The following is a 25,013-nucleotide window of genomic DNA, read 5'->3' as shown; positions in this document are numbered from 1 at the left end:
GGCTCCAAATCCGAAAACACTGAATTAAAGGTCTGTGTCTCTCGGCTTCGGTCAATCAGACTACGTTCACATTACCAGGCTGAAGTGGCACGAATCTTTTTTTTTTTTGCCCTGATGCGACTCAGATCTGATGTTTTCAGGTCTGTGTGAACACAAATCTGATTTTTCAAATCCGACCTGAGTCACTTTCGTATGCGGTCCTAGACCAGATACGTATCTGATCTGTGACCATGTGACCTTAATGTGATGCTCAGATCGGAGTTCATGTGCTTTTTTTTTTTTTTCTCCACTGCGCTTTCGCCATCATTCAGCGTTACCATGGCAACAGCGCCAAACAGACGTCAAAGCCTGTAAACGGCGGAAAAGCAGCTCATCTCACTTTTTCTCCTCCGTCTGGCTCTAATAACGAAGCTGAGAGCCGATCAGAGTTAATGATCTTCTCAGCGAAGCTCGTTCTGCTCGTTAGTTTGTGCCGATGATGCGGTGATTCAGTCACGTGACGTTACTGAGTAGGAGGAGCTCATGAGGGTCAGTTCAGGAGCCGGTTCATCACATTAATGACCGATTAGAGTCTCTTAACTAAACGAGTGAGAACCATCGAGTCAGAGATCTGATTTGAATAATGAGGCCTGTAGTGTGAACGTCGCTTCATTCACAAAGCGCAATGGCAGCGACTACAGTGTGATGTCATGCGTGATGTCACGCGAAACGCGAGAATACACAAGTATGTGTGGGAGTGCAAACCACAAAAGTAAGACGCTGCCCTTTATTGTGTTTAGTGTCGTTGTGTTGAAGCTGCTGCGAATGCTGGTGTTACTGTGGTGCTGAGGATCAAGTCGCTGACTGACTTGGTTTAATTATACCGCCTCCTAATTAAGCTGAGGGATTTGCTCTGCTGCTGTTTGCTCTGATGCCTTTTTTATTGCCTTTCTGTTCTCTGGTTCTGCAAAAATATCTTCCCCAATCGCGGCCCTGCTGACCCTGGAGTGTTTTTTTCTGTTCAGACTAGTCTGGATTGGGCAAAATGATCATAAATACCCATAGAAATCCAATTAAGCAAGACTGATTATGCTCTCTTAATGAAAACTGCGCAGTATTGAGCACAACATGCTCAAAAAAAGCGTATCACAACAACTAAATTTGTCATAATGAAAATGATCATTTTGTCCACTGACACTGGAAACGGTTAGTGGGTTATCAATAATTATTGATACCAGTGATAAAATCAACAGATTGAATACATTTTTTTTTTCTTGCTGTTTTATAAGTGACAAGTGTTATGTGGCCTGATTTTTATTATTATTTTTTTTAAATATTTATTTCTTTATTTTTTATTACTGTTAATGTGAGTTTCTTTCAGAGCTTGCTTTTATTTTGGCACGATACAGAATCATATTGCTATAGGCCAGGGGTCGCAACCCAGATGTTTAGCTATTTTGTCCTTTCAATAAAAATGAAGCCGCCTTTGGAGCCTCAACATTTTATATCCATTTTATTCGAAGTAACTCTTTCCCATCTGGGCTGAAAATGCAGTGTCTCTGTACGTTCTGATGTCCTACTAAAACCTACAATTATAAACAAAAACACCGACTTTGCTCTGCTTCAGGCTTTCGCTCAGCTGTGGCTGCTTTTCATGCGTCTCCAGCAGGAAACTTTTCCTCAAAAGCAGAACTGTTTCTTGTCACACGTCACAATGTTTGATTTTTTTTCAATTTTTTTTAACGAGGCTGAAGTCGCTTCTCATTCACCACCTTCTTGTTCAAATTTTCTTATCCCACCTGAAATGCAACTGCTGCACCATTTAAGGTGGAACGGGAAAATTTGAACGATAAACTGCCGAACGAGAAGCGACTTTTTAGTGTTTGTCAGTGTCTTGTTGCAGATTAAACGTGTCGGGAAACCAGCTGGAGTGATATTAAATCACATATCTCCAAATGATCGATGTTCGTCTTAAATCTCTCTCTTTGTCATTTTGTAGCTGCTAGTTAGGCGAGACGTGTCTGTGTTGCTATGGTGACCAGCCGTCTGCGCTGATCTTCAGGGTTAAAGCGTGAATCAGCAGTTCTACATTAAATGGTCTTAAACGCTGGAGTTACTGTTAAACTGTGTTGAAGGATCAGCAGAGCTTTTTTACTGTAAAGGAGGATTATTTTATATTTACCCACAAAACCTTCAAAAATGTATTTTTGTTTTTGTGTGTAAAGGCCTTAAGACTTTTGAGCCTGTTTACACCTCCAATTACCATCGTATCTGGATAAGCTTTGAGTGGATTATGTTTACTCTTTACGTTGAAAACTGTCTCTGCGTGACAGGATAAGGGTTGATTGTACTTCTCCAGTGTTAAAATCACATGCGTTGTTTACATTTCACATTGTTTACTCTTTTCCTCGCTATGTACGGTTTTAAATGATGAAAATAGCCTTATTTGTTCATAATAACTAATAATAGTTCAATGTTCTGCATCCGTGCTACGGATTATTCTAGTTCTACGAATTATGACGGTGCTGTCCACAGTTGTGCTAGTGCTATGGATTATACTAGTGCCACAAATTGCACTAGTGTTAGATGTTGTTTGTCCTACCTGAAATTGAGGTGATGCAAAGTGCTATGAACGGTGCTAATGCGGATTTCTAGTCTGATATTTTTGAAGAGTCGCGCTGCTGCCGCCTGTTTTCTCTTGCAGTTTAAGCCAGCGGTGATCACCGTAGTGCGAGTGAGCTTTGTTGGTGTGTGTGATGAAATATGAAGGCGTGTTTATCAGCTCATCTCGTGTGTTGGTGTAAACGCTGCTCTGGAACGAGTGCATGCAGGACGTTTTCCCACAGCTGCGTGATGAGCGTAAGGAGCGAAACCTGCCAGCACGCTTCTGACTGCAGGTCTGCGGCCGGCGGGTCACACGTGTCTGCGTTACTCTTTTCTCAGCCTGCTTTCTCTGTAGACTCTCACGGTGGGGAACTGTGGAGGGTGGGTGGTGTTTGGGTTGTTTACAACAATTGAACTACAAGTTAAAGTACAAGTTAAACACAGAGTTTAGTGATCAAACCCATTCAGTGGTGCTGAGGTCTGGACTCTGGGGTGGTCAGTTTTCTCAGCGAGGTTCTTCTTGATCAGCTACACGTCCTTTCAGACCCACAGTGCTGAGTGGTCTTCTCACAGTGGAAGGATGGACAGAAACACCTGTGGATGTTTTCAGATCTGAAGCAGCTTGATCTTCTCCTCTCTCTCAGAGACGAGAGCTTTAAGTGCTGTTTATCTGATGCGGGCAGGCCTTCCAGGTGGTTGTTAGGAGAGAATTACGGTTTTTGGAAACTCCTGTTTTTTTGTTTGGTTTTTTGTTTGTTTGGTTTTTTTCCTTTGGCTCTTTCTCTTGAAACGATGCTAATGTTGCAAATCATGTTAGTGCTGAGCTCAATTGTGCTAGTGCTATTCTAGTTCTACAAATTATGGTAGTGTTACAAATGGCTTCTCATGGCAGATGCTGTGGTTTGAGATGTGAGATTACAGAAGTGTTATTTTTTTTTGTTTTATTTCTGTAAGTTTCAGTCTCAGACACTCTGATATACACAGACTGTCTGAGGTAAACCGCGTGCTAAAATCACCTCAGTTCTCACTGAAAACTTCATCTGACTCCGGCTTGCTGCACTTTATCAGTCTGAAACTATCGTTTATCAAGCTAAATGCTAAAAGCAGTCGCATGTCTCCAAATAAGCCTTTCAGGGTGAGGTAATATCGCAGAAGCAGAGAACATTTGTGCCATCTTGTTTTTAAATGTTATTCCAGAGTTTTGTTTGAAACATTTTGTGGATGGTACAACCCCAATTCCAATGAAGTTGGGACGTTGTGTAAAACATAAATAAAAACAGAATACGATGATTTGCAAATCCTTTTCAAACTATATTCAACTGAATCCACTACAAAGACGAGAAATTTAACGTTCAAACGGATAAACTTTATTGTTTTTTGCAAATAATCACTCATTTTGAATTTGATTCCTGCAACATGTTCCAAAGAAGTTGGGACAGGGGCAACAAAAGACTGGGAAAGTTGAGGAATGCTCAAAAAACACCTGCTTGGAACATTCCACAGGTGAACAGGTTAAATGGAAACAGGTGAGTGTCATGATTGGGTATAAAGGGAGCGTCCCTGAAAGACTCAGTCGTTCACAAGCAAGGACGGGCGAGGTTCACCACTTAGTGAACGACTGCGTGAGCAAATAGTCCAACAGTTTAAGACCAACGTTTCTCAACGTGCAACTGCAAGGAATTTAGGGATTTCATCATCTACAGTCCATAATATCATCAAAAGATAAGAGGAAAGCGGCAAGGCAAAAAACCAACACTGAATGCCCGTGACCTTCGACCCCTCAGGCGGCACTGCATTAAAAACCGACATCATTCTGTAACGGATATTCCCACATGGGCTCAGGAACACTTCGGAAAACCACTGTCAGTGAACTCAGTTCGTCGCTCCATCTACAAGTGCAGGTTAAAACTCTGCCATGCAAAGCGAAGCCAGATATCAACACCACCCAGAAACGCCGCCGGCTTCTCTGGGCCGAGCTCATCTGAGATGGACTGACGCAGAGTGGAAAAGTGTCCTGTGGTCTGACGCGTCCACATTTCACACTGTTTTTGGAAATCATGGACGTCGTGTCCTCCGGGCCAAAGAGGAAAAGGACTGTCTGGATTGTTTTCAGCGCAAAGTTCAAAAGCCAGCATCTCTGATGGTGTGGGGGGCTGTTAGTGCCCATGGCAGGGGTAACTTGTACATCTGTGAAGGCCCCATTAATGCTGAAAGGTACTTACAGGTTTTGGAGGAACATCTGCTGCCATCCAAGCAGCGTCTTTTTCAGGGACGTCCTGCTTATTTCAGCAAGACGATGCCAAGCCACATTCTGCACGTGTTACAACAGCGTGGCTTCGTAGTAAAAGAGTGCAGGTACTAGACTGGCCTGCCTGCAGTCCAGACCGTCTCCCATTGAAAATGTGTGGCGCATTATGAAGCACAAAATACGACAGCAGAGACCCCCGGACTGCTGAGCAGCTGAAGCTGGACATCAAGCAGGAATGGGAAAGAATTCCACCTACACAGCTTCAACAATCAGTGTCCTCAGTTCCCAAACGCTTATTGAGTGTTAAAGGAAAGGTGATGTAACACAGTGGGAAACACGCCCCTGTCCCAACTTCTCTGGAACGTGTTGCAGGCATCAAATTCAAAATGAGTGAATATTTGCAAAAAACAATAAAGTTTATCAGTTTGAACATTAAATATCTCGTCTTTGTAGTGTGTTCAACTGAATATAGGTTGAAAAGTATTTGCATGTCATCGTATTCTGTTTTTATTTGTTTTACACAACGTCCCAACTTCACTGGAATTGGGGTTGTAAGTTTGAATCGCAGTTGCTGACCGCTGCACCACTTTATTTAAAGTAGGTTTGTTGTTGCTGACCTTTCTGCGATCGGTCTGTTTGTATATTGATTTCCTTTCAGATGCAGTGGGTCTTGAAACTTTGAGTTCTAGCAAACTTGCCAAACTCCTCTAGCCCATGTTCTTTTAATGTCTAGAATACAATAATATTTACAAGCACAATTTTCAATGTTCCCATTGCTTGAGAACTTTCGCTGTTTACCAGCATCAAGGTTACATTACCTGTTACAGTAATATTACAGTAATTACATGCAATATCATAGCCAACAGTGAGAGCAGTGTGCAGTATTTTTCTATAGAACATGCAATATTTTTTAAATACATACATATTTTTCCTGTCTATGTTGTCTAGTATGTCTGTGCATGTTTTATTTATATAGCACTTTTCATGCCATTGGCAGCTCAAAGTGCTTTACAGACAGGTGATTTAAAACAGTTATACAAGAAATCATTAGTATTTATTTAGTGTTTATTTAGAATCCGAAGAAAATGAAAGATCAGACTAGAAGGTAACGACAAGATGCCGAGCTTTAATTAAATGCTAACTTGGAGATGCATGTTTAGGTTCTATAAGTGGGCTCTGAGCTTGACTGACTAATTAATAAAAGGTGGAATCGAGTTCCACAGTTTAGAAGTAGACAACTGAAGTTTTTTGGGGGACTTTTCAGCCGTGAAATCTTTCATTTCATCCATGGGCTAACGACAGACTTGTTGTTGATCAGATGGTCTTGACGAATGCTCCACCTGAGGCGTGGGCTCCGCCCAAGCTCCACCAGAGGCGTGGGCTCCGCCCAAGCTCCACCTAAGGCTCAGATTGTTTTAAAAATATTCCTCTCTAATAGATCTACAATTCCACCAGTATTTAGCCCAAAATGTTTCACGGATCTCCCGGTGTTCTCGTTAAGAGATCATATCACCCCACGAGGCTATTGGTTGAGTACTCTCTGTAACCCCTGTGTGTTTATTAACATATAAACTGAATATTTATGTGGTCACAGAAATGAGTCAGGCTCTTTGTTTAGATTTTATCTGGTCATTGTAAGCAGAAGCTTCTTTCGGGCCGCAGTTAGAATTTTCAATAAACGTACCTCAAGCCATATTTCATAAAGCGGCTTACGAAGACAAACAAACAGATAGCTGCCACTGAAAAGCTCTTAAGAGCGCGTGGTTGATAATGAATAGGCAGCGGAGAAGCCTTGAAAGGAAATTTGCTTGATGTTATCCATTAACAGAAGCTCTCGCGCTCTCTCTCGCGCTCTCTCTCGCGCTCTCTCTCGCGCTCTCTCGCGCGCTCTCTCGCGCGCTCTCTCTCATATTCTCTTGCCTAATGAATTTTTCCTGCCCCTTTTCAACATGTGCAAAGCTAAATTACCAAACCTCCTCGGAGCTGCGAGTTGTTGTGTAACACCTTGTTTTCCATCTGTTGGCCACTAAGGTGAATCTGAAATTAAAGCTAACCTTTCATTTAAAATAGTGTTGCTTCATGTCGCTGCTCATAGGCACAAGTCATCATATAGCACTGTTTAAAAGACTAAATCAGGGGTTGGGACCCAAATATTAAGAAGGGCCATTTTGTCCTTTCAACAAAAATCAAACCACCGTAGGAGCCACAACATTTTATGCCCATTTTACCATCTTGGCTGTAACCATGTCCTAGTATAGGCTAGAAATATAAACGAAAACACAGCCTCACTTTGCTCTGCTTTAAGCTTCAGCTCAGCTATAGCTGCTTTTCTTACATCTCTGGCAGGAAACTTTTCCTCAAAAGTAGAACAGTTTCTTGTAAAATGTCTCATTTGACTTTTCAGCTTCTCATTCACCGACTTCTTGTTCTAGTTTTCCCGTTCCACCTTAAGTGGTGCATGAGGAACCAGAATGTAAGTACTGTAGCATTTAAGGTGGAACGGGACAATTTGAACAAGAAGCTGGTGAGCGAGAAACTGACTTCAGCTTTGTGACTTTTTAGTGTTTGTCAGTTTCTCACTGCAGATTAAACGTATCAGGAAACCAGGTGACTATAAACACAACAAGTCCATTCAATCAAATTGTTGATGTTCGTCTTAAAACTCTCTCTTTACCGTTTCGTAGCTACTAGCTGGGCGAGACTGTTGTCTGTGCTGCTATGGTGCGCAGATCTTCAGGGTTAAAGAGTGAATTAGCAGTTATAGGTCAGTCCATCCCTGTTAGCCACGGGGTGTAGGGTTTCATGCTGTCTTTGGGAGGCTGTGAGTCTGAACCCCAGCCAAAGCCACAACCACCATTAGCTTCTAATTATTGGTGCACTATCAACATGTCTGCTAATACCTTTAAAATCTCAACATTATCAGCCAACTGAGATCAGTGGAGTTGTGACGGCCATACATTGAACACAATAAAGAACCTCTCTTCTCCTTCTCTGTCCCGCAGTCTGCCCCAGCAAGGACATCCGCAACAACGTGACCAACCTGCGGCTGCTGGAGAACTGCACGGTCATCGAGGGCCACCTGAAGATCCTACTGATGTTCAAGACTCGAGCCGAGGACTTCCAGGGCCTCAGCTTTCCCCGGCTGGTCATGATCACCGACTACCTGCTGATGTTCCGTGTGTACGGCCTGGAGAGCCTCTCTGATCTCTTCCCCAACCTGACAGTCATCCGTGGCAACAACCTGTTCTTCAACTACGCGCTGGTGATCTTCGAGATGCTGCAGCTGAAGGAGGTGGGTCTGCACAGCCTGATGAACATCACCCGAGGTGCCGTGCGCATGGAGAAGAACCCAGACCTCTGTTACCTGTCTACTCTCGACTGGTCCAAAATCCTTGACTCTGTGGAGGACAACTACATCGTGGCCAATAAGAATGAGCGAGAGTGTGGAGATATCTGCCCGGGCACCATTGCTGGAAAGATCACCTGCTTCCAGACCACCATCAACGGGCACTTCGGAGAACGCTGCTGGAACCAGGACCACTGCCAGAGGAGTGAGTAGCACCTTTGTTTTGCTTTTGTTAGAGCTGCACAATATCGAGAAGATATAATTTTAAAGATCTCGAGATCAGAGTTTTGGTTTATTTGATGGATACCAACGGCTTCAAGTTACTTGATGCTCAGTGGGGTTGTTGTGGATCAACCTTGAACTGGCTTTGGTGAAACGTTAGTCAGCAGTGGTGAAATGCTGACTTCCCCTCTGCATGGCCAGGTTAATTTTTTTCGTCTCTCCTAATTGGACAATTTATCTTCTGTGCATCGTCAGTGGAGCCATAGATACTATATAAATTGTTTATTTACTATGTAAATAATTAGAATGAACAAATTCTCTCTTTTTTGTTATTTTGCTGCAACTATTAAAGAATAAGCTTAAAGTGATGAGCTGTCTTGCTCAGGCTCAAATAAACAAACTTCACTGACCGCCGCCCTCTAAAGACGTCATTAACGACCATTAAATAAACAAACGCCGCTCAGCTCCGCCCTCTAAAGACGTCATTAACGACCATTAAATAAACAAACGCCGCTCAGCTCCGCCCTCTAAAGACGTCATTAACGACCATTAAATAAACAAACGCCGCTCAGCTCCGCCCTCTAAAGGCGTCATTAACGACCATCAAATAAACAAACGCCGCTCAGCTCCGCCCTCTAAAGACGCCATTAACGACCATCAAATAAACAAACGCCGCTCAGCTCCGCCCTCTAAAGGCGTCATTAACGACCATCAAATAAACAAACGCCGCTCAGCTCCGCCCTCTAAAGACGTCATTAACGACCATTAAATAAACAAACGCCGCTCAGCTCCGCCCTCTAAAGGCGTCATTAACGACCATCAAATAAACAAACGCCGCTCAGCTCCGCCCTCTAAAGGCGTCATTAACGACCATCAAATAAACAAACGCCGCTCAGCTCCGCCCTCTAAAGGCGTCATTAACGACCATCAAATAAACAAACGTCGCTCAGCTCCGCCCTCTAAAGACGCCATTAACGACCATCAAATAAACAAACGCGGCTCAGCTCCGCCCTCTAAACACAGCATTAATGACCATCAAATACACAAACGCCGCTCAGCTCCGCCCTCTAAAGACGCCATTAACGACCATCAAATAAACAAACGCCGCTCAGCTCCGCCCTCTAAAGACGCCATTAACGACCATCAAATACACAAACGCCGCTCAGCTCCGCCCTCTAAAGACGCCATTAACGACCATCAAATAAACAAACGCCGCTCAGCTCCGCCCTCTAAAGACGCCATTAACGACCATCAAATAAACAAACGCCGCTCAGCTCCGCCCTCTAAAGACGCCATTAACGACCATCAAATAAACAAACTCCGCTCAGCTCCGCCCTCTAAAGACGCCATTAACGACCATCAAATAAACAAACTCCGCTCAGCTCCGCCCTCTAAAGACGCCATTAACGACCATCAAATAAACAAACGTCGCTCAGCTCCGCCCTCTAAAGACGCCATTAACCACCATCAAATAAACAAACGCCGCTCAGCTCCGCCCTCTAAAGACGTCATTAACGACCATCAAATAAACAAACGCCGCTCAGCTCCGCCCTCTAAAGACGTCATTAACGACCATCAAATAAACAAACGACGCTCAGCTCCGCCCTCTAAAGACGCCATTAACGACCATCAAATAAACAAACGCCGCACAGCTCCGCCCTCTAAAGACGCCATTAACGACCATCAAATAAACAAACGCCGCTCAGCTCCGCCCTCTAAAGACGTCATTAACGACCATCAAATAAACAAACGTCGCTCAGCTCCGCCCTCTAAAGACGCCATTAACCACCATCAAATAAACAAACGCCGCTCAGCTCCGTCCTCTAAAGACGTCATTAACGACCATCAAATAAACAAACGCCGCTCAGCTCCGCCCTCTAAAGACGTCATTAACGACCATCAAATAAACAAACGGCGCTCAGCTCCGCCCTCTAAAGACGTCATTAACGACCATCAAATAAACAAACGCCGCCCAGCTCCGCCCTCTAAAGACGCCATTAACGACCATCAAATAAACAAACGCCGCTCAGCTCCGCCCTCTAAAGACGCCATTAACGACCATCAAATAAACAAACGCCGCTCAGCTCCGCCCTCTAAAGACGCCATTAACGACCATCAAATAAACAAACGCCGCTCAGCTCCGCCCTCTAAAGACGCCATTAACGACCATCAAATAAACAAACTCCGCTCAGCTCCGCCCTCTAAAGACGCCATTAACGACCATCAAATAAACAAACTCCGCTCAGCTCCGCCCTCTAAAGACGCCATTAACGACCATCAAATAAACAAACTCCGCTCAGCTCCGCCCTCTAAAGACGCCATTAACGACCATCAAATAAACAAACTTCACTGACCGCCGCCCTCTAAAGACGCCATTAACGACCATCAAATAAACAAACGCCGCACAGCTCCGCCCTCTAAAGACGCCATTAACGACCATCAAATAAACAAACGCCGCTCAGCTCCGCCCTCTAAAGACGTCATTAACGACCATCAAATAAACAAACGTCGCTCAGCTCCGCCCTCTAAAGACGCCATTAACCACCATCAAATAAACAAACGCCGCTCAGCTCCGCCCTCTAAAGACGTCATTAACGACCATCAAATAAACAAACGCCGCTCAGCTCCGCCCTCTAAAGACGTCATTAACGACCATCAAATAAACAAACGACGCTCAGCTCCGCCCTCTAAAGACGCCATTAACGACCATCAAATAAACAAACTCCGCTCAGCTCCGCCCTCTAAAGACGTCATTAACGACCATCAAATAAACAAACGCCGCCCAGCTCCGCCCTCTAAAGACGCCATTAACGACCATCAAATAAACAAACGTCGCTCAGCTCCGCCCTCTAAAGACGCCATTAACGACCATCAAATAAACAAACGCCGCTCAGCTCCGCCCTCTAAAGACGCCATTAACGACCATCAAATAAACAAACGCCGCTCAGCTCCGCCCTCTAAAGACGTCATTAACGACCATCAAATAAACAAACGTTGCTCAGCTCCGCCCTCTAAAGACGTCATTAACGACCATCAAATAAACAAACGTTGCTCAGCTCCGCCCTCTAAAGACGCCATTAACGTGTGTGTGTGTGTGTGTGTGTGTGTGTGTGTATGTGTGTATGTGTGTATGTTGTGCAGCTCTGCTTTCTGCAGCGCTGTGATTTGGACGATAAGCTCTGAAAGGAAGTGAAGCTGTAGCTGTGGTGTTTTGGGAAATTGGTCACCCACAGTTGGTTTTTATTTATGCTGAAAATAACACTTTGGAAGGGTTTTTGTTTTTCCTGTAGAGCTGAAAAATGGGAGACGTCTGCCAGTGAAAGCACTCATATTGAAAAATAACCGCAGTTGGTTGTAAATGCGAGTTTTTAGCGGATTTGCTCTGATATGGTTTGGGGAAACTCTGTGTAAAGTCTAGTCTCTGAAGCATTCGCTCTTATCTGTTCTAGCAGGAATCCTGTAAAACACATGCTGGCGTAGTAAACGTGCCATTAAAGGCCGTAATAATGTGAACAATATTGTGATATGTTGACCATATATTTATCAATTATAATAGTAATAACTCGTTTATTGCTGTTTAAAAATTAAAGCGTGAAACAAGACATGAAAATATTGATGGTTATATTTCATGTAATACAATGTGGAAAATAAAGTTAAAATATCAATCATTTCTGTAGTTTATACATTGAAATAGAAGCAAAATTAAAATTATTGCTGCTTGTTGTTGTTGTTTCTCATTTTCCCTTTAGATCACTTTAGATCCCTTTAGTCTGTCAGCGGTGTCCCTGTGGGTCCTGAAAAGGGTGTTGGATGATATTTTAGATGTTTTAGAGTCTGTGGGCACCCCTGCTGTGTTCACTCGCTGTAGGAGAAGCCCACCACAGCTATAGCTGTGTATACCACAGCTGTAGTAAACAGGGGTCTCCTCTGACAGTTTGGTTTCAGCTGATTTGCAATGCAAAGCTGCGTCCGGCAGCAGAAGCGGACAGTATGAGCGAGAGAGAGCGAGCTGAAGTGAACGAGAGGCAGAGAGAGGCAGAGAGAGGCAGAGAGAGGCAAAAATTCCATCCTTTACATTTTTTACAGTTACGGAACGTAGATCTAATGTAACAACACAATAAATCAACGCTGCGGATAATGTGTTTTCCTAGTTTGATCCCGTCGGCCTGTGTGTGGTAGAGCAGGCTGAGGTGCTGAGATGGACTCTGTAGCCCTCTGGATCAGATACAGCTGTGAAATGGCTTATCAAAAGATCCCTTTAGCAGACTACGCTGGATCAATGAGCAGCAAACTAACAAAAGCAGCAGCTTGGTGGAGCTTCACTTCACCTTCAAGATCCTCCACCGTAACAAGAATCTGAGCTGTATGAAGAAAAGCGAGAGGCTACACTCAGTGATGGTATATATGATAGGTATGATAGACACTCATTGACTGTGTGTATGATGTCTGATATATATTCAAAAATAGTGATTTTTGTGAACGTTCACAGGCAACACCAACTTTATTGACCAATCATGGTCGTTTCTGGCTTTGGCATGGCAACATCCAAGCTGATGGATGAGCTGCGTCTTGGCTGTATACCGGAGTTAGGTTGTCCTTTGTCACTGATGTCGCAGCATCTCCGAAAGCAGCTCAAATAAAGCTAAACTGGACACATCTGAGCTGCATGTGGAAGATCTCAGGAAGTTCCACCTCCTGAACAAAGTGTTGAAACTCTCCACACTGCTTTCACTTCTGTGAAAGGGAGAGCAGCTGTATGGTCACCCTGTGCCCACTCTGAGGAGTGGAGGGCATCGTTTTGTAGTTCAAGATGTTGTGGTGCGTCACGTTCAGTGTGTAGAAGCTTTGACGAAAAGATAGGATCGGAAAACTCTGTAGAACATAAAAGCTGAACGGAGTGTCGAGGTTGTGGATTTTGCTCTGAATCTGCTCCCACTTTCACTGCAGTGGGAATCTTTCAGTGCTCCTTCCAGCGCCGCTGTAACAGGAGAGTGTTTGGAGTCTAACAGCCCCCCACAAAACAGAGCCGTTGCATCATAGTCCAGAAACAGCTCCTGCTCTAGACCCCGCTCGAATAACGCAGCTCAGATCACATGACCCACTGAGAAACTAACATACTTTCCCTTCTGCTCTCCAGAAGAAAGGACATCTCTCTCTCTCTCTCTCTCTCTCTCTCTCTCTCTCTCTCTCTCTCTCTCGCTCTCGCTCTCGCTCTCGCGCTCTCTCTCTCTCGCTCTCTCTCTCGCTCTCGCGCTCTCTCTCTCTCTCTCTCTCTCTCTCGCGCTCTCTCTCTCTCGCTCTCGCGCTCTCTCTCTCTCTCGCTCTCTCTCTGTCTCTGTCTCTCTCTGTCTCTGTCTCTCTCTGTCTCTCGCTCTCGCTCTCTCACTCACTCACACAGTGTCTCTCTGTCTCTCTCTCTCACTCTCTCTCTCACTCTCACTCTCTCTCACTCTCTCACTCACTCTCTCACACACACACTCACTCACACACACACTCTGTCTCTCTCTCACACACTCTCTCACACACTCTCTTTCTCTCTCATTCACTCTCTCTCACACGCTCACTCTGTCTCTCTCTCACACACTCTCACACTCTGTCTCTCTCTCACACACTCTCTCACACACTCTCTTTCTCTCTCATTCACTCTCTCTCACACGCTCACTCTGTCTCTCTCTCACACACTCTCACACTCTGTCTCTCTCACACACTTTCACTCACACACTCACTCACTCACTCACTCACTCATATAGATAGATAGAAGTTATAAAGAGTGTTTCTGCTCAGGCTGCTTTCTGAATGAGGCACAGGACAGCTAATCAGATTAGAACTCATTTGCATGTGTCAGTCTTTAAGGTGCAGTACCAAACAGCCTGTTTAATTCTGAGGGATAAGTAGAAGCAGATAAAGGTAAAATAAATACATTTAAAAATGTTTTTTAATGAATTCTGTGCCTTTAAATTTCATTACTTCTAAAAATATATGCAAGATTTCCACACCCCTATTTAATCTTTTTTTTTTCTTTCCATCAAAAGTTTTTGTCCGTTTTCAGCTAAACCAAAGTGCCTTTTTGTTTTTACTTGTGCGCACCTAATTTCTACAGTGCAGTGGATTTAAAACCATTAGTTTAATAGCTTGACAGTTTAATGTTGCCTGAACTTTGTATGTGTGCTTTATTAAGCTTTATTAGTGTCAGTTATAATTCTTATTAGGAACTTTCTGACACTATTGAACAGCTATAACTGTCGTACCGTGTCAGAATCCACAGTAACTACTGCGCTTCAGTCGTGAGGTTAATCCCAGTGTCTGAAAGCACTCCTAATTTAGATAAAGGCTGATGTATTGGCGTGTTTGGTCATAGCAGCTGGCGGCTCATGCGCTTGTTTCTTTCCCCTTTTATTTTGGGATTTTATGAATGGCTGTGGGGTGAGAGAGTGTAGAGAGTGAGTAGATCTGCTGTTTAGATAAGCAATATCTTTTCCTCTGGCACACCGTGTTCTCTCTCTCTCTCTCTCTCTCTCTCTCTCTCTCTCTCTCTCTCTCTCTCTCTCTCTCTCTCTCTCTCTGTCTCTCTCTCTCTCTCTCTCTCTCTCTCTCTCTCTCTCTGTCTCTCTCTCTCTCTCTCTCTCTCTCTCTCTCTCTCTCTCTCTCTCTCTCTCTCTCTCTCTCTCTCTCTCTCTCTCTCTCTCTCTCTCTCTCTCTCTCCGCTGTGTTGTTTGACTGCGTCCGCAGCAGCCGCTCTTACGCAACCCGGAGCTTTTTCAGGTCAAAGTTCAGCAGCGAGGGGCGCTCTTTTGTTGTAATCGCTTCTCCTGTGATGATGATGATGATGAGGTTGATGAAGGCTGTGGACTTTGCGTTGGGTGTTTTTGATGGACGGTGTCGGTACCGTTACCCATTGTGCTGGTTTTGTTTTGATTTGGGTCCTACGCTGATTTCGTTTGACTTGTTCTGGGCCAGTTTAGTGGTCTGTCCTTCAGTCTGAGCAGTTCTTATATTTAGCTGTAGTGTAGGTCAGCGTGTGGCCTTGTGTGCTTTGTTTTTGACATTGGTTTGTAAACAGTGATGAACATGTGTTGTTTTTTTTTTTTTTTCTATCTCTTTTTTTTTTTTGTAAAAGCCCCTCAAACTAACAGAACGTGTGTTTTATGATCTCCACATATCACCACATGCTCACAATTTACTGCTGAAAGCCAAAAATCTCCGACGCTCTTTGTGTTATTTTCTAAAAGTGATGTTTCCAGAGCAGATCACTGAAGAGACGCCGTCTGTTTATAGTTTAGAGCCCAGATTTGGGGAAAACGGGTCGACTTTCAGTAGAAAAACAAACTGAGTTCAGCTTCTTTTATTATAAGGGTTTAAAATGACATCACCGTCTATTAGACTGGAGAGAAGAGCTACAGCCTCATACGACGCCCAGCTTCTGAATGGAGCTTATGGAGTAGGAACGTTATGAAGAACATGATGAAGTGTGATTTGGATCCACTGGTGGTCTCGAGGAGTTAAAGAGGCTACAGGACAAAGATTTTAATAATAAAAAATACATACACATCTGTGTGTGTGTGTGTGTGTGTGTGTGTGTGTGTGTGTGTGTGTATATGTATATATGTGTGAAAAGTCAGATCAGTATCTGACAATAAGAGAATTGTGTGACACTGAGAAACGTCTTTATTGGACAGTGAATGGTACAATTTAAAACCTTAATGTTTACGTACAAGAAAGAATCAAGCTTGCTTTAAGCCCTTTAATGAGTGCAGACTGTTTCTTCTTCTTTTTTTTTTTTGTTTCTTGCTTCCATTCCGTTTTTTTATTTACATTTTTGTGCTTTCTCTCTTACCTGTACCCATCTGCTCTCTACCGTTATTATAAGCCAGAGGAGGACCTGAGCCTAGCAGCAGCAGGAGGAGGAGGAAAAAACACACAAAATAAACACAGAAAAACCAACAGTCAGAGCTTTCCTAGCGCGGTTCCCAGGTACACACGGCATTCTTGTTAGGATCTGCTGCCTGATCCATGAAACCTCCGACATTCCAGGCGCACATTCATCTTGGGAAGAATCCGTGCTCCGCTGAGTTTCAGAGCCAACACTCCTGCCATTTTTTCATGCTTCGGGAAGGTGAGGAGGGCCGATCGCCTTTGGCCTGGTTCGCATTGCCTGATCCTCACCGTAACCTCAGCTGCCCAAAACTGCAAGAGTAACGTAGAACTGCAGTTTAGCTCCTTTCAGTTGTGAAAGTGCTGCCAGATTGAAGTTTTATAAAAATCCCATTCAACAAAACGAAGAGCTGTAATGTTTGTTTGCATTTGCTGAATAACGTTGAGTTCCCGATTTAACCCCTGTGTGGTGTTGATGTGTGTTTGTTACTCAGGGGTCTGCTGGACCCACCGTATTACTGTTTTTAAATCAAGAGCGTCATAATAATTTATGTAAAAAAATACCAGGTGTTTATAATATCACAAGTGTCCAACGTAGGGTTGGACACTTTAGCAGCTGTAGCCAGTCAGCAGCCTGTCCATGTTGTCCACCCTCACACATGCGCGCGCGCGCACACACACACACTCTTACTGCAGGCCATGTAGGAGGAGATCAGAGGGAAGGACACAGCACTTCCACACTGTTACTCCACACACGGGTTAGTTTGCTAAGCCGCGGAGCTGAACTGTGTTGAAACTGGGCAGAATGGAAACGACAGTTAACATTACACAATAATAAAATTACACCCACTCTGTGCTAACAGTGTGACCTTTCACACATCTAAAATAAATATTTAAAATTTAATAACGTGTTCTGAAGGTATTTTACATCACTCACTGCAGTTTGGAGCTCCCTACAACTCAGGAGCTTCAGGAAATGGGTTTCAATGGCCAAGCAGCTGCAAACAAGCCTAAGATCACTTTGCGCAATGCCAAATGTCAGCTGGAGGGGTGTAACGCTCTGCCACTGGACTCTGGAGCAGTGGAAACATGTTCTCTGGAGTGATGAATCACACTTCGCTATCTGTCAGTCTAATGGGTGAATCTGGGTTTGGTGGATGCCAGAACGCTACCTACCAGGTTGCATAGTGCTGACAGTAGTTTGGTGGAGGAGGGATGATGCCTGGGCCTGTTTTTCAGAGTTTGGGCCTCAGTTCCAGTGAAGGGAGGGGGGGCGACTCAATATTGATGTCCATGTTTTTGGAATACATTACTCACAAAAGGTTAGGGATATTTGTCTTTCGGGTGAAATTTATGGGAAAACGTGAAAATCATGAAAGGAGGGTGTTTCAGTAGAAGCATGCGATGGTGATTTCCTCGTCTCAAACAGTTTACTGAAACCAAAGCTGACAGCAGTGGCGGGAGTAACGTCGCCCCAACAATCTCAATGTCTCAATAACTCGTCATGCGCCCTTGAGCATCAATTACAGCTTGACAACGACGTCTCGCGCTGTTCACCAGTCGACTCGTCTGCTGAGGCACGGCGTCCCACTCTTCTTGAAGGACGGCCCTCAGGTCATTGAGGTTCTGGGGTACAGAGTCACGAGCCTCTACACGGCGACTCAGCTGATCCCATAGGTTTTCTATGGGATTGCGGTCTGGAGAAGGTGCAGGCCGCTCCATTTGAGGTGCCCCGGTCTCCAGCAGCCGTTCCCTGATGATGTACCCTCGATGAGCTGGAGCGTCGTCGTCCATGAAGATGAAATGAGGCTTGTGTTGTTCATGCAGAGGCACAATGACTGGATTAATGATGTTATTCAGTAGTTTGGGCCACTGGGTCACTGTACCACTCAGTGTAGGGCAGTTCTGTATTGACTGGACACACCTGCCCACACTAACACTACCACCACCACCACCTTGCCTTTGGTCCTGTTGCCAAGTATTGCCGTTTTTTCCGGTCAGTTCTGGAAGTTGGCAAACCACCACTTGAGAATATTACTTCCTCCTGATCCCAATCCTGATCTGACCTGTCAGTGTGGACATTATTCACACGTTACGGTGAGCGCTCTGCGTCACTGCTGAAGGCGGTCAGGTTCATTATGGCTGTGTACCATTGTACACAGTGTTAATCTCTCAGGCATGACCACTCATGACATGTCACTGCCTCTGTGCAGAGGCACTCTGTAACCTCGCTAAAGCCTGACCTCAAACGTCATGCGTGGAGAGTAGAGAATTTGGCTGCGGCTCAAGACGTCATGAGTTGGACGCCAGCTGATGGCCGGTGCCGTGGTGTCCTTGAGTGAGGTACTCGACCCCGTGTTGCTGCGAGAGCACGTCGCGTAGTTGTTTGTGTAGCGTAGCGTAGCGTGGTAGGCTTCTTGTGCAGCTCCATTTAAGTAATATACTGCATATTTTTCCTTTCAGTACCTCTGCAGTACTGAATCTCTCCGTGGTCGACTGGTATCTCTGATGAATGTCTCTGATTTCACACTGTCCACAGTTAATGAAGTCTTGCTTTAGCTTAGCTCATCTATCGTAATGCAGCTCAAGCCGTGTTATTAAACATTTAATATTCAAATGAATATTATTCACACCAGTTTTCTTTGTAATGTCTTTACAGTTTTCGTTTTTGTTATTTTGAAGAGGAAATACACTGTTGTTCTTTGTAAACGCTGTTAAGTGCTCTCAGGTTAGGGGTCAGTGATGTGCACTAGGACTGTCCAGTGTCCTCACTTACTTTTTTTTTTTTTTTTTTTTTTAGCTGCTTATTTTTATTTTTCCTTCTTTAAAATAAAATACAATACATGAAAAATTGATTGTTTGAGTTGCACAGCCGTCTGATATAATGCCAGATAAAATCCGAAGCGAGCCGCGACTAAAAGCGCTGCAAGTTTCCGTGAGTTAGTCGTAGCTCTTTGAAACAAGTGAAGTTGTGATGAAAGTGCAGATTCTCAGATTTCGTTCTGTGCCACTTGTGTGAAGTGTTTTTGTGATGAATTATGTCAGCGTATGCTTTCCTGAGTGTGTTATGCGTCGAGAGAGGCCCCGTGAGGCCAGCTTAACATAAAATCACTTGTTCTTATAGTTCGTTAGTTTGTTCTAACTTAACAGTAAACACTGCGACTTCACATATGAACATTTCTTTAAAGTATCTCTACTTTCACTGAAGCTCGTAACTCAAGCTCTAGTGTCGCATCAATATTTTACATTTTTAGTCTAACCGTTTTTACTGATTTCACTTCGCTTTTAACTTAACCTACATTTTTAATTTTTAAAATACTTTTATTTTTTTTTTGGCATTGTTCTATTTTTTTTGTTATTGCAAATTTTATGTCTTCTATTTTTTATTTCATTTTTCATTCTTTTTATTTTAATCTTTATTTTGTTATTGCAGATCTTAACTGTGAGTTCTTTTTTTTGCTTTTTTAGTATGAAATTTTACAGCTTTGATTGTCATTGCCTTTTTTTTTAAGCATTTATGTTTTAGCTTCTGGATGCCTGATTTCTGTGTTGGCAAGGCTCGGTCATTTTCCAGGAATAAAATTCAGGGGTGCAGATGTAAACCCGTCGATACAGAATGTTAAACGCATGTAAATATGATTGGCTCACATTGTTACTTACTACGTGATAAATATGCAACGTTACATACGTCGTTTAAATACTATAGCCAAACGAAATTATTAACCCAGGGCTTCTTAGGCTTAAAAAGGGGCCAGTTCAAGAAAATAGGACGGAATTAAAATTGAAGAACTGCAAAATTCCAATCAGATCAGCTTATTTTACCCCAAAACCCCAAATGTTGGCCCAATATATTGGCCGCCTGATGGATCGGTCAACCACTAGTACCTTCCTCTGCTCTGTTATTTGTTGACAGCGTGTCAAAACTAATGGTGCATGTATTTTTAACGTACTGCCAAATCCAGGAGACGCTCCTCGTTTTCTGTCATATTTATCATGTCTTGAGTTTTCCCCTCTTCAGCCGCCTCATCCTGCTATCCCTGGGTGCCCCCCACTGCCCCCGCGCTCGCGCTCGCTAGCTGCAGCTCCGCAAGCCGAACAGTGGAATCCTTGATTCGCTTCCACTCTGGCCGCTGTAGCGCTCCACTAATGCGACGGTGGCGTACGTGAGGGGCATGAATGACACCATTCAGAGCTGCCAGCCCGACCGAGCCTCTCGTTTAAGTTCAGACATCTGCTGCCCTCTGCGCTCCTCCACGCCACTGAGGCCCAAACGTTTTGTCTTATGTGGCCCCACAACCACTTCTCATGTGTTAGATATGATGTTCCCGCAACCCTTTTAATATCTCTAATATCTCTAATTTCTCTGATGGAGTTAATGAAGTCTTGGCTTAGCTTATCTTAGCTAATCATAACATAACGCAAGAGCCCAGCCGTGTTATTAAACATTTAATATTTCACTGAAAGGAAAATCCTAGCCAGTTTCCTTTAGAATGTCTTGATTCTTTTATGTATTTTATGTTTGTTTTTTATGTTATTTTGTAAATTAATTACATAGTATCTTTTAATCCCTAATATCTGCCCTCAGGTGGGGCGTTGGCGTTCTACACGAGGGCTGTCCAGCGTCCCCACAAGTCACCTTCAGCTTCTTTAAAATACAAATAAATGGAAAATTGCTAGTCAATCATGTCCTACGGTTGTCAGCAATGCAGATATAAGTAGTGGGGTCCAAAAGTCTGAGACCACAAGTGCAAATGCTTCTCTTAAAAGTTCTTTCATTGAAGAATATTTTATTTTAACAATTTCTCTGAATGGTAGAATCTTTTAATATTTACACAGTATTTTCCTCCTTTTTTGGTTTGTAATGACTACAGTTCCTCCACTCTAAACTCGTCAAACCACAGGGGCTCAGTCATGCAGGAACCGATAAGGTTCTTCCCCAAGCTGCTGCCACAGTGTTAGAACCGTGCAACTGTGTAAAATGTCTTTGTGCTGTGGCATTACCATCACCCTCCACCAGAACTGAGGGGCTCAAACCCTGAAGAACAGCCCCAGCTCATCATCCCTCCTCCACCAAACTTCACTTTTGGTACTCTGCATTCTGGTAACGTTCTCCTGACATCCACCGAACCCAGGTACACCCATCAGACTGACACATGTGAAGAGTGATTCATCACTTTAGAGGATTCGTTTCCACTGTCCAGTTCAGCGAGTCCAGTGGTGGTGTGCTTTACACCCCTCCAGCCGACGCTTGGCATTGCGCATGGTGATCTTAGGCTTGCGTGCAGCTGTTCAGCCATGGAAACTCATTTCATGAAGCTCTGGACGCTCAGTTCTTGTGCTGATGTTGCTTCAAGACACAGTCTGGAGCTCTGTAGCGAGTGATCCAACAGAACATATGTGACTTATACACACTACATGCTTCATTTTAGTCTTTATTAATTAATAACCAAGGGATACTTTACATTTCAAAGCAAAGTGTTCTCAAACTTTTGACAGGCAGTGTAACATGGCCTTCCATGATGCTTTGCCTTTTCATAACCCAGGGGAATATGTAGGTCACGTTCTGTTCTGCTGTCCGGACAGGCCATAAAGGTTATCATGAGAAGAGCAGCCAGCCAATAACATGTGCCTGACCAGCGCAGTGTTGGACTTTGTTCCGCACTCAGATCTGCTTTTTGGACTCCAGCGGTGTTTTTTTTCCAGCCCTTTTCTGTTTTTTTTGCCTTAATGGGACACAAATGAAAGTCCATCTCTCTGCCCGCTAACTCTAATCAGCTGTTAGCAGAAACGGACACAAAATAGAGGCTAGATTGATGTCGCGTGTCCTTGATGGGCTCCGTCCCAGACTTGCTCAGCCAGGCGCACAGCAGCTGCTCTCATAGAGTAGATTTAATTTGTTTCCTCTCTAAAAGCGGAGAGTTTGTGCTTGGGCGTCTTGTCCGATGCGGTCATTTTGAACAAGGGAAATGATGCAGCTGACCAAAATCTATAATTCAGACACTCCAGTCAGTCAATACTGGGAGCACACTGAGGTTGGCTAAGAGCGTTCGACGTGTTGATTCATTTCAGTGGTTGATTTATTTCATTTATCTCATTTTAAAAATATGCATCATCATCATGCAAATTGCCAACCAACCCTTATGCGTTTGTATCTGGATGTGGAACAGAAGGGCTTTGGCAGTTGTATTGGATTGTACAGGGCTAATTATTATTAAATATTATTTTAACAATTAGTTTGAGGAATAAGATTTTTTTTTAGAGCCAGGAAGTGAAACTGGACCTGTCTGAAGCTTCTAAAATACTCCAGTGGAACAGGTGAACTAAGACGCATTTAAAAAGACCTGTACATAAACACGATGAGGCAAAATGTGTCCATCAGGCTGTTTTTTACCGTATGAGGATGTGAAATGTTGTTATACACACTGCTGAATAATCGCTGCTGCTGATATAATCAGTGACTTCTTCAAATGGAGTAATCCAGTTTAAACGGCAGGCCGTGCAGTAGCCCTGCTGGAAAGCAGTGTTGTGTAGTACAGTCCTGCTCTGAACCGTAGCTTTTAGTGTAGTATTATATAATATTGTGTAATGCTGTTTAGTACACAACTGACGTTTGTTTGCGCTGCGGAAATGTAAGCAAACAAGTCTGTACACATGACAGTTACTGTGCCACATTCAAAACATATTAAAATATCTCTTCTTCTACTTCCAGACACAAACGTGCTTGTGAGTAGTGTAGTGTAGTATAGTATATTATAGTGTAGTGTAGTATAGTATAGTATAGTATATTATAGTGTAGTGTAGTGTAATATAGTATATTATAGTGTAGTGTAGTATAGTATATTATAGTGTAGTGTAGTGTAGTATAGTGTAGTGTAGTATATTATAGTGTAGTGTAGTATAGTATATTGTAGTGTAGTGTAGTATAGTGTAGTGTAGTATAGTATATTATAGTGTAGTGTAGTATAGTATAGTGTAGTATATTATAGTGTAGTGTAGTATAGTGTAGTGTAGTATAGTATAGTGTAGTGTAGTATAGTATATTATAGTGTAGTGTAGTATAGTGTAGTGTAGTGTAGTGTAGTATAGTGTAGTGTAGTATAGTATATTATAGTGTAGTGTAGTGTAGTATAGTGTAGTGCAGTATATTGTAGTGTAGTGTAGTATAGTATATTATAGTGTAGTGTAGTATAGTGTAGTGTAGTGTAGTATAGTGTAGTGTAGTATAGTATATTATAGTGTAGTGTAGTGTAGTATAGTGTAGTGCAGTATATTGTAGTGTAGTGTAGTATAGTATATTATAGTGTAGTGTAGTATAGTGTAGTGTAGTATAGTATATTATAGTGTAGTGTAGTATAGTGTAGTGTAGTATAGTATATTATAGTGTAGTGTAGTATAGTATATTATAGTGTAGTGTAGTATAGTATAGTGTAGTATATTATAGTGTAGTGCGGTATAGTATATTATAGTGTAGTGTAGTATAGTATATTATAGTGTAGTGTAGTATAGTGTAGTGTAGTATAGTATATTATAGTGTAGTGTAGTATAGTATATTATAGTGTAGTGTAGTATAGTGTAGTATAGTATATTATAGTGTAGTGTAGTATAGTGTAGTGTAGTATAGTATATTATAGTGTAGTGTAGTATAGTATAGTGTAGTATATTATAGTGTAGTGTAGTATAGTATATTATAGTGTAGTGTAGTATAGTATATTATAGTGTAGTGTAGTATAGTGTAGTGTAGTATACTATAGTGTAGTGTAGTATAGTGTAGTGTAGTATAGTATATTATAGTGTAGTGTAGTGTAGTATAGTGTAGTGTAGTATATTATAGTGTAGTGTAGTATATTATAGTGTAGTGTAGTATAGTATATTGTAGTGTAGTGTAGTATATTATAGTGTAGTGTAGTATAGTATATTATAGTGTAGTGTAGTATAGTATAGTGTAGTATATTATAGTGTAGTGTAGTATAGTATATTATAGTGTAGTGTAGTATAGTATAGTGTAGTATATTATAGTGTAGTGTAGTATAGTGTAGTGTAGTGTAGTGTAGTATAGTATATTATAGTGTAGTATAGTATATTATAGTGTAGTGTAGTATAGTATATTATAGTGTAGTGTAGTATAGTATATTATAGTGTAGTGTAGTATAGTATATTATAGTGTAGTGTAGTATATTATAGTGTAGTGTATAGTGTAGTGTAGTATAGTGTAGTGTAGTATAGTGTAGTATAGTATATTATAGTGTAGTGTAGTGTAGTATATTATAGTGTAGTGTAGTGCAGTATAGTGTAGTATAGTATATTATAGTGTAGTGTATAGTGTAGTATAGTATAGTGTGGTATGGTATGGTATAGTATAGTATAGTGTAGCGTAGTGTAGTGTTATGTAATGTAGTTTCATACACGATTGTATTGTGTAGGTTTATGTAGTATTGTATAGAAGACTAGGTTGTATTGAATTATATGTAGTGTTCTTTATTGTGGAGTATTGTATCGTATTGTGTAGTGTGCTGTATTGTGTAGGGTAGTATTATGTAGTACTCAGTAGTGGACGATCATATTGTATAGTGTCATACAGTAGTCAATTTTACTGTATTGTACAGTGTCATATGGTATAGTGGATGATCATATTGTGCTGTACAGTGTAGTATTGTTTAGTAGTTATACTGGTGTGTAGTATTGTATTACGCAGTTCAGTATTATACTGGGTAGTATAATAATAATGGTAATTGTGTAGTGTAG

The 25,013-nt window shown here is 42.5% G+C and overlaps 1 protein-coding gene across 1 annotated transcript in view; it reads left to right on the top strand.

Moving 5' to 3' along the window:
* The window catches only part of insrb (insulin receptor b), a 124,954-nt gene that overhangs the window by 23,682 nt on the left and 76,259 nt on the right, over positions 1 to 25,013 (top strand). Inside the window, exon 2 of the mRNA XM_037545300.1 lies at positions 7,834 to 8,382. Within this exon, the coding sequence (XP_037401197.1) occupies positions 7,834 to 8,382 (549 nt within the window). The remainder of the gene's footprint in view (positions 1 to 7,833; positions 8,383 to 25,013) is intronic.

This window comes from Pygocentrus nattereri, chromosome 15, assembly GCF_015220715.1.
Source record: "Pygocentrus nattereri isolate fPygNat1 chromosome 15, fPygNat1.pri, whole genome shotgun sequence".
NCBI classification, from domain to species: Eukaryota; Metazoa; Chordata; class Actinopteri; order Characiformes; family Serrasalmidae; genus Pygocentrus; species Pygocentrus nattereri.
Note: the sequence above shows the minus strand (reverse complement) of the source record. Positions and strands in the feature narration are given on the sequence as shown.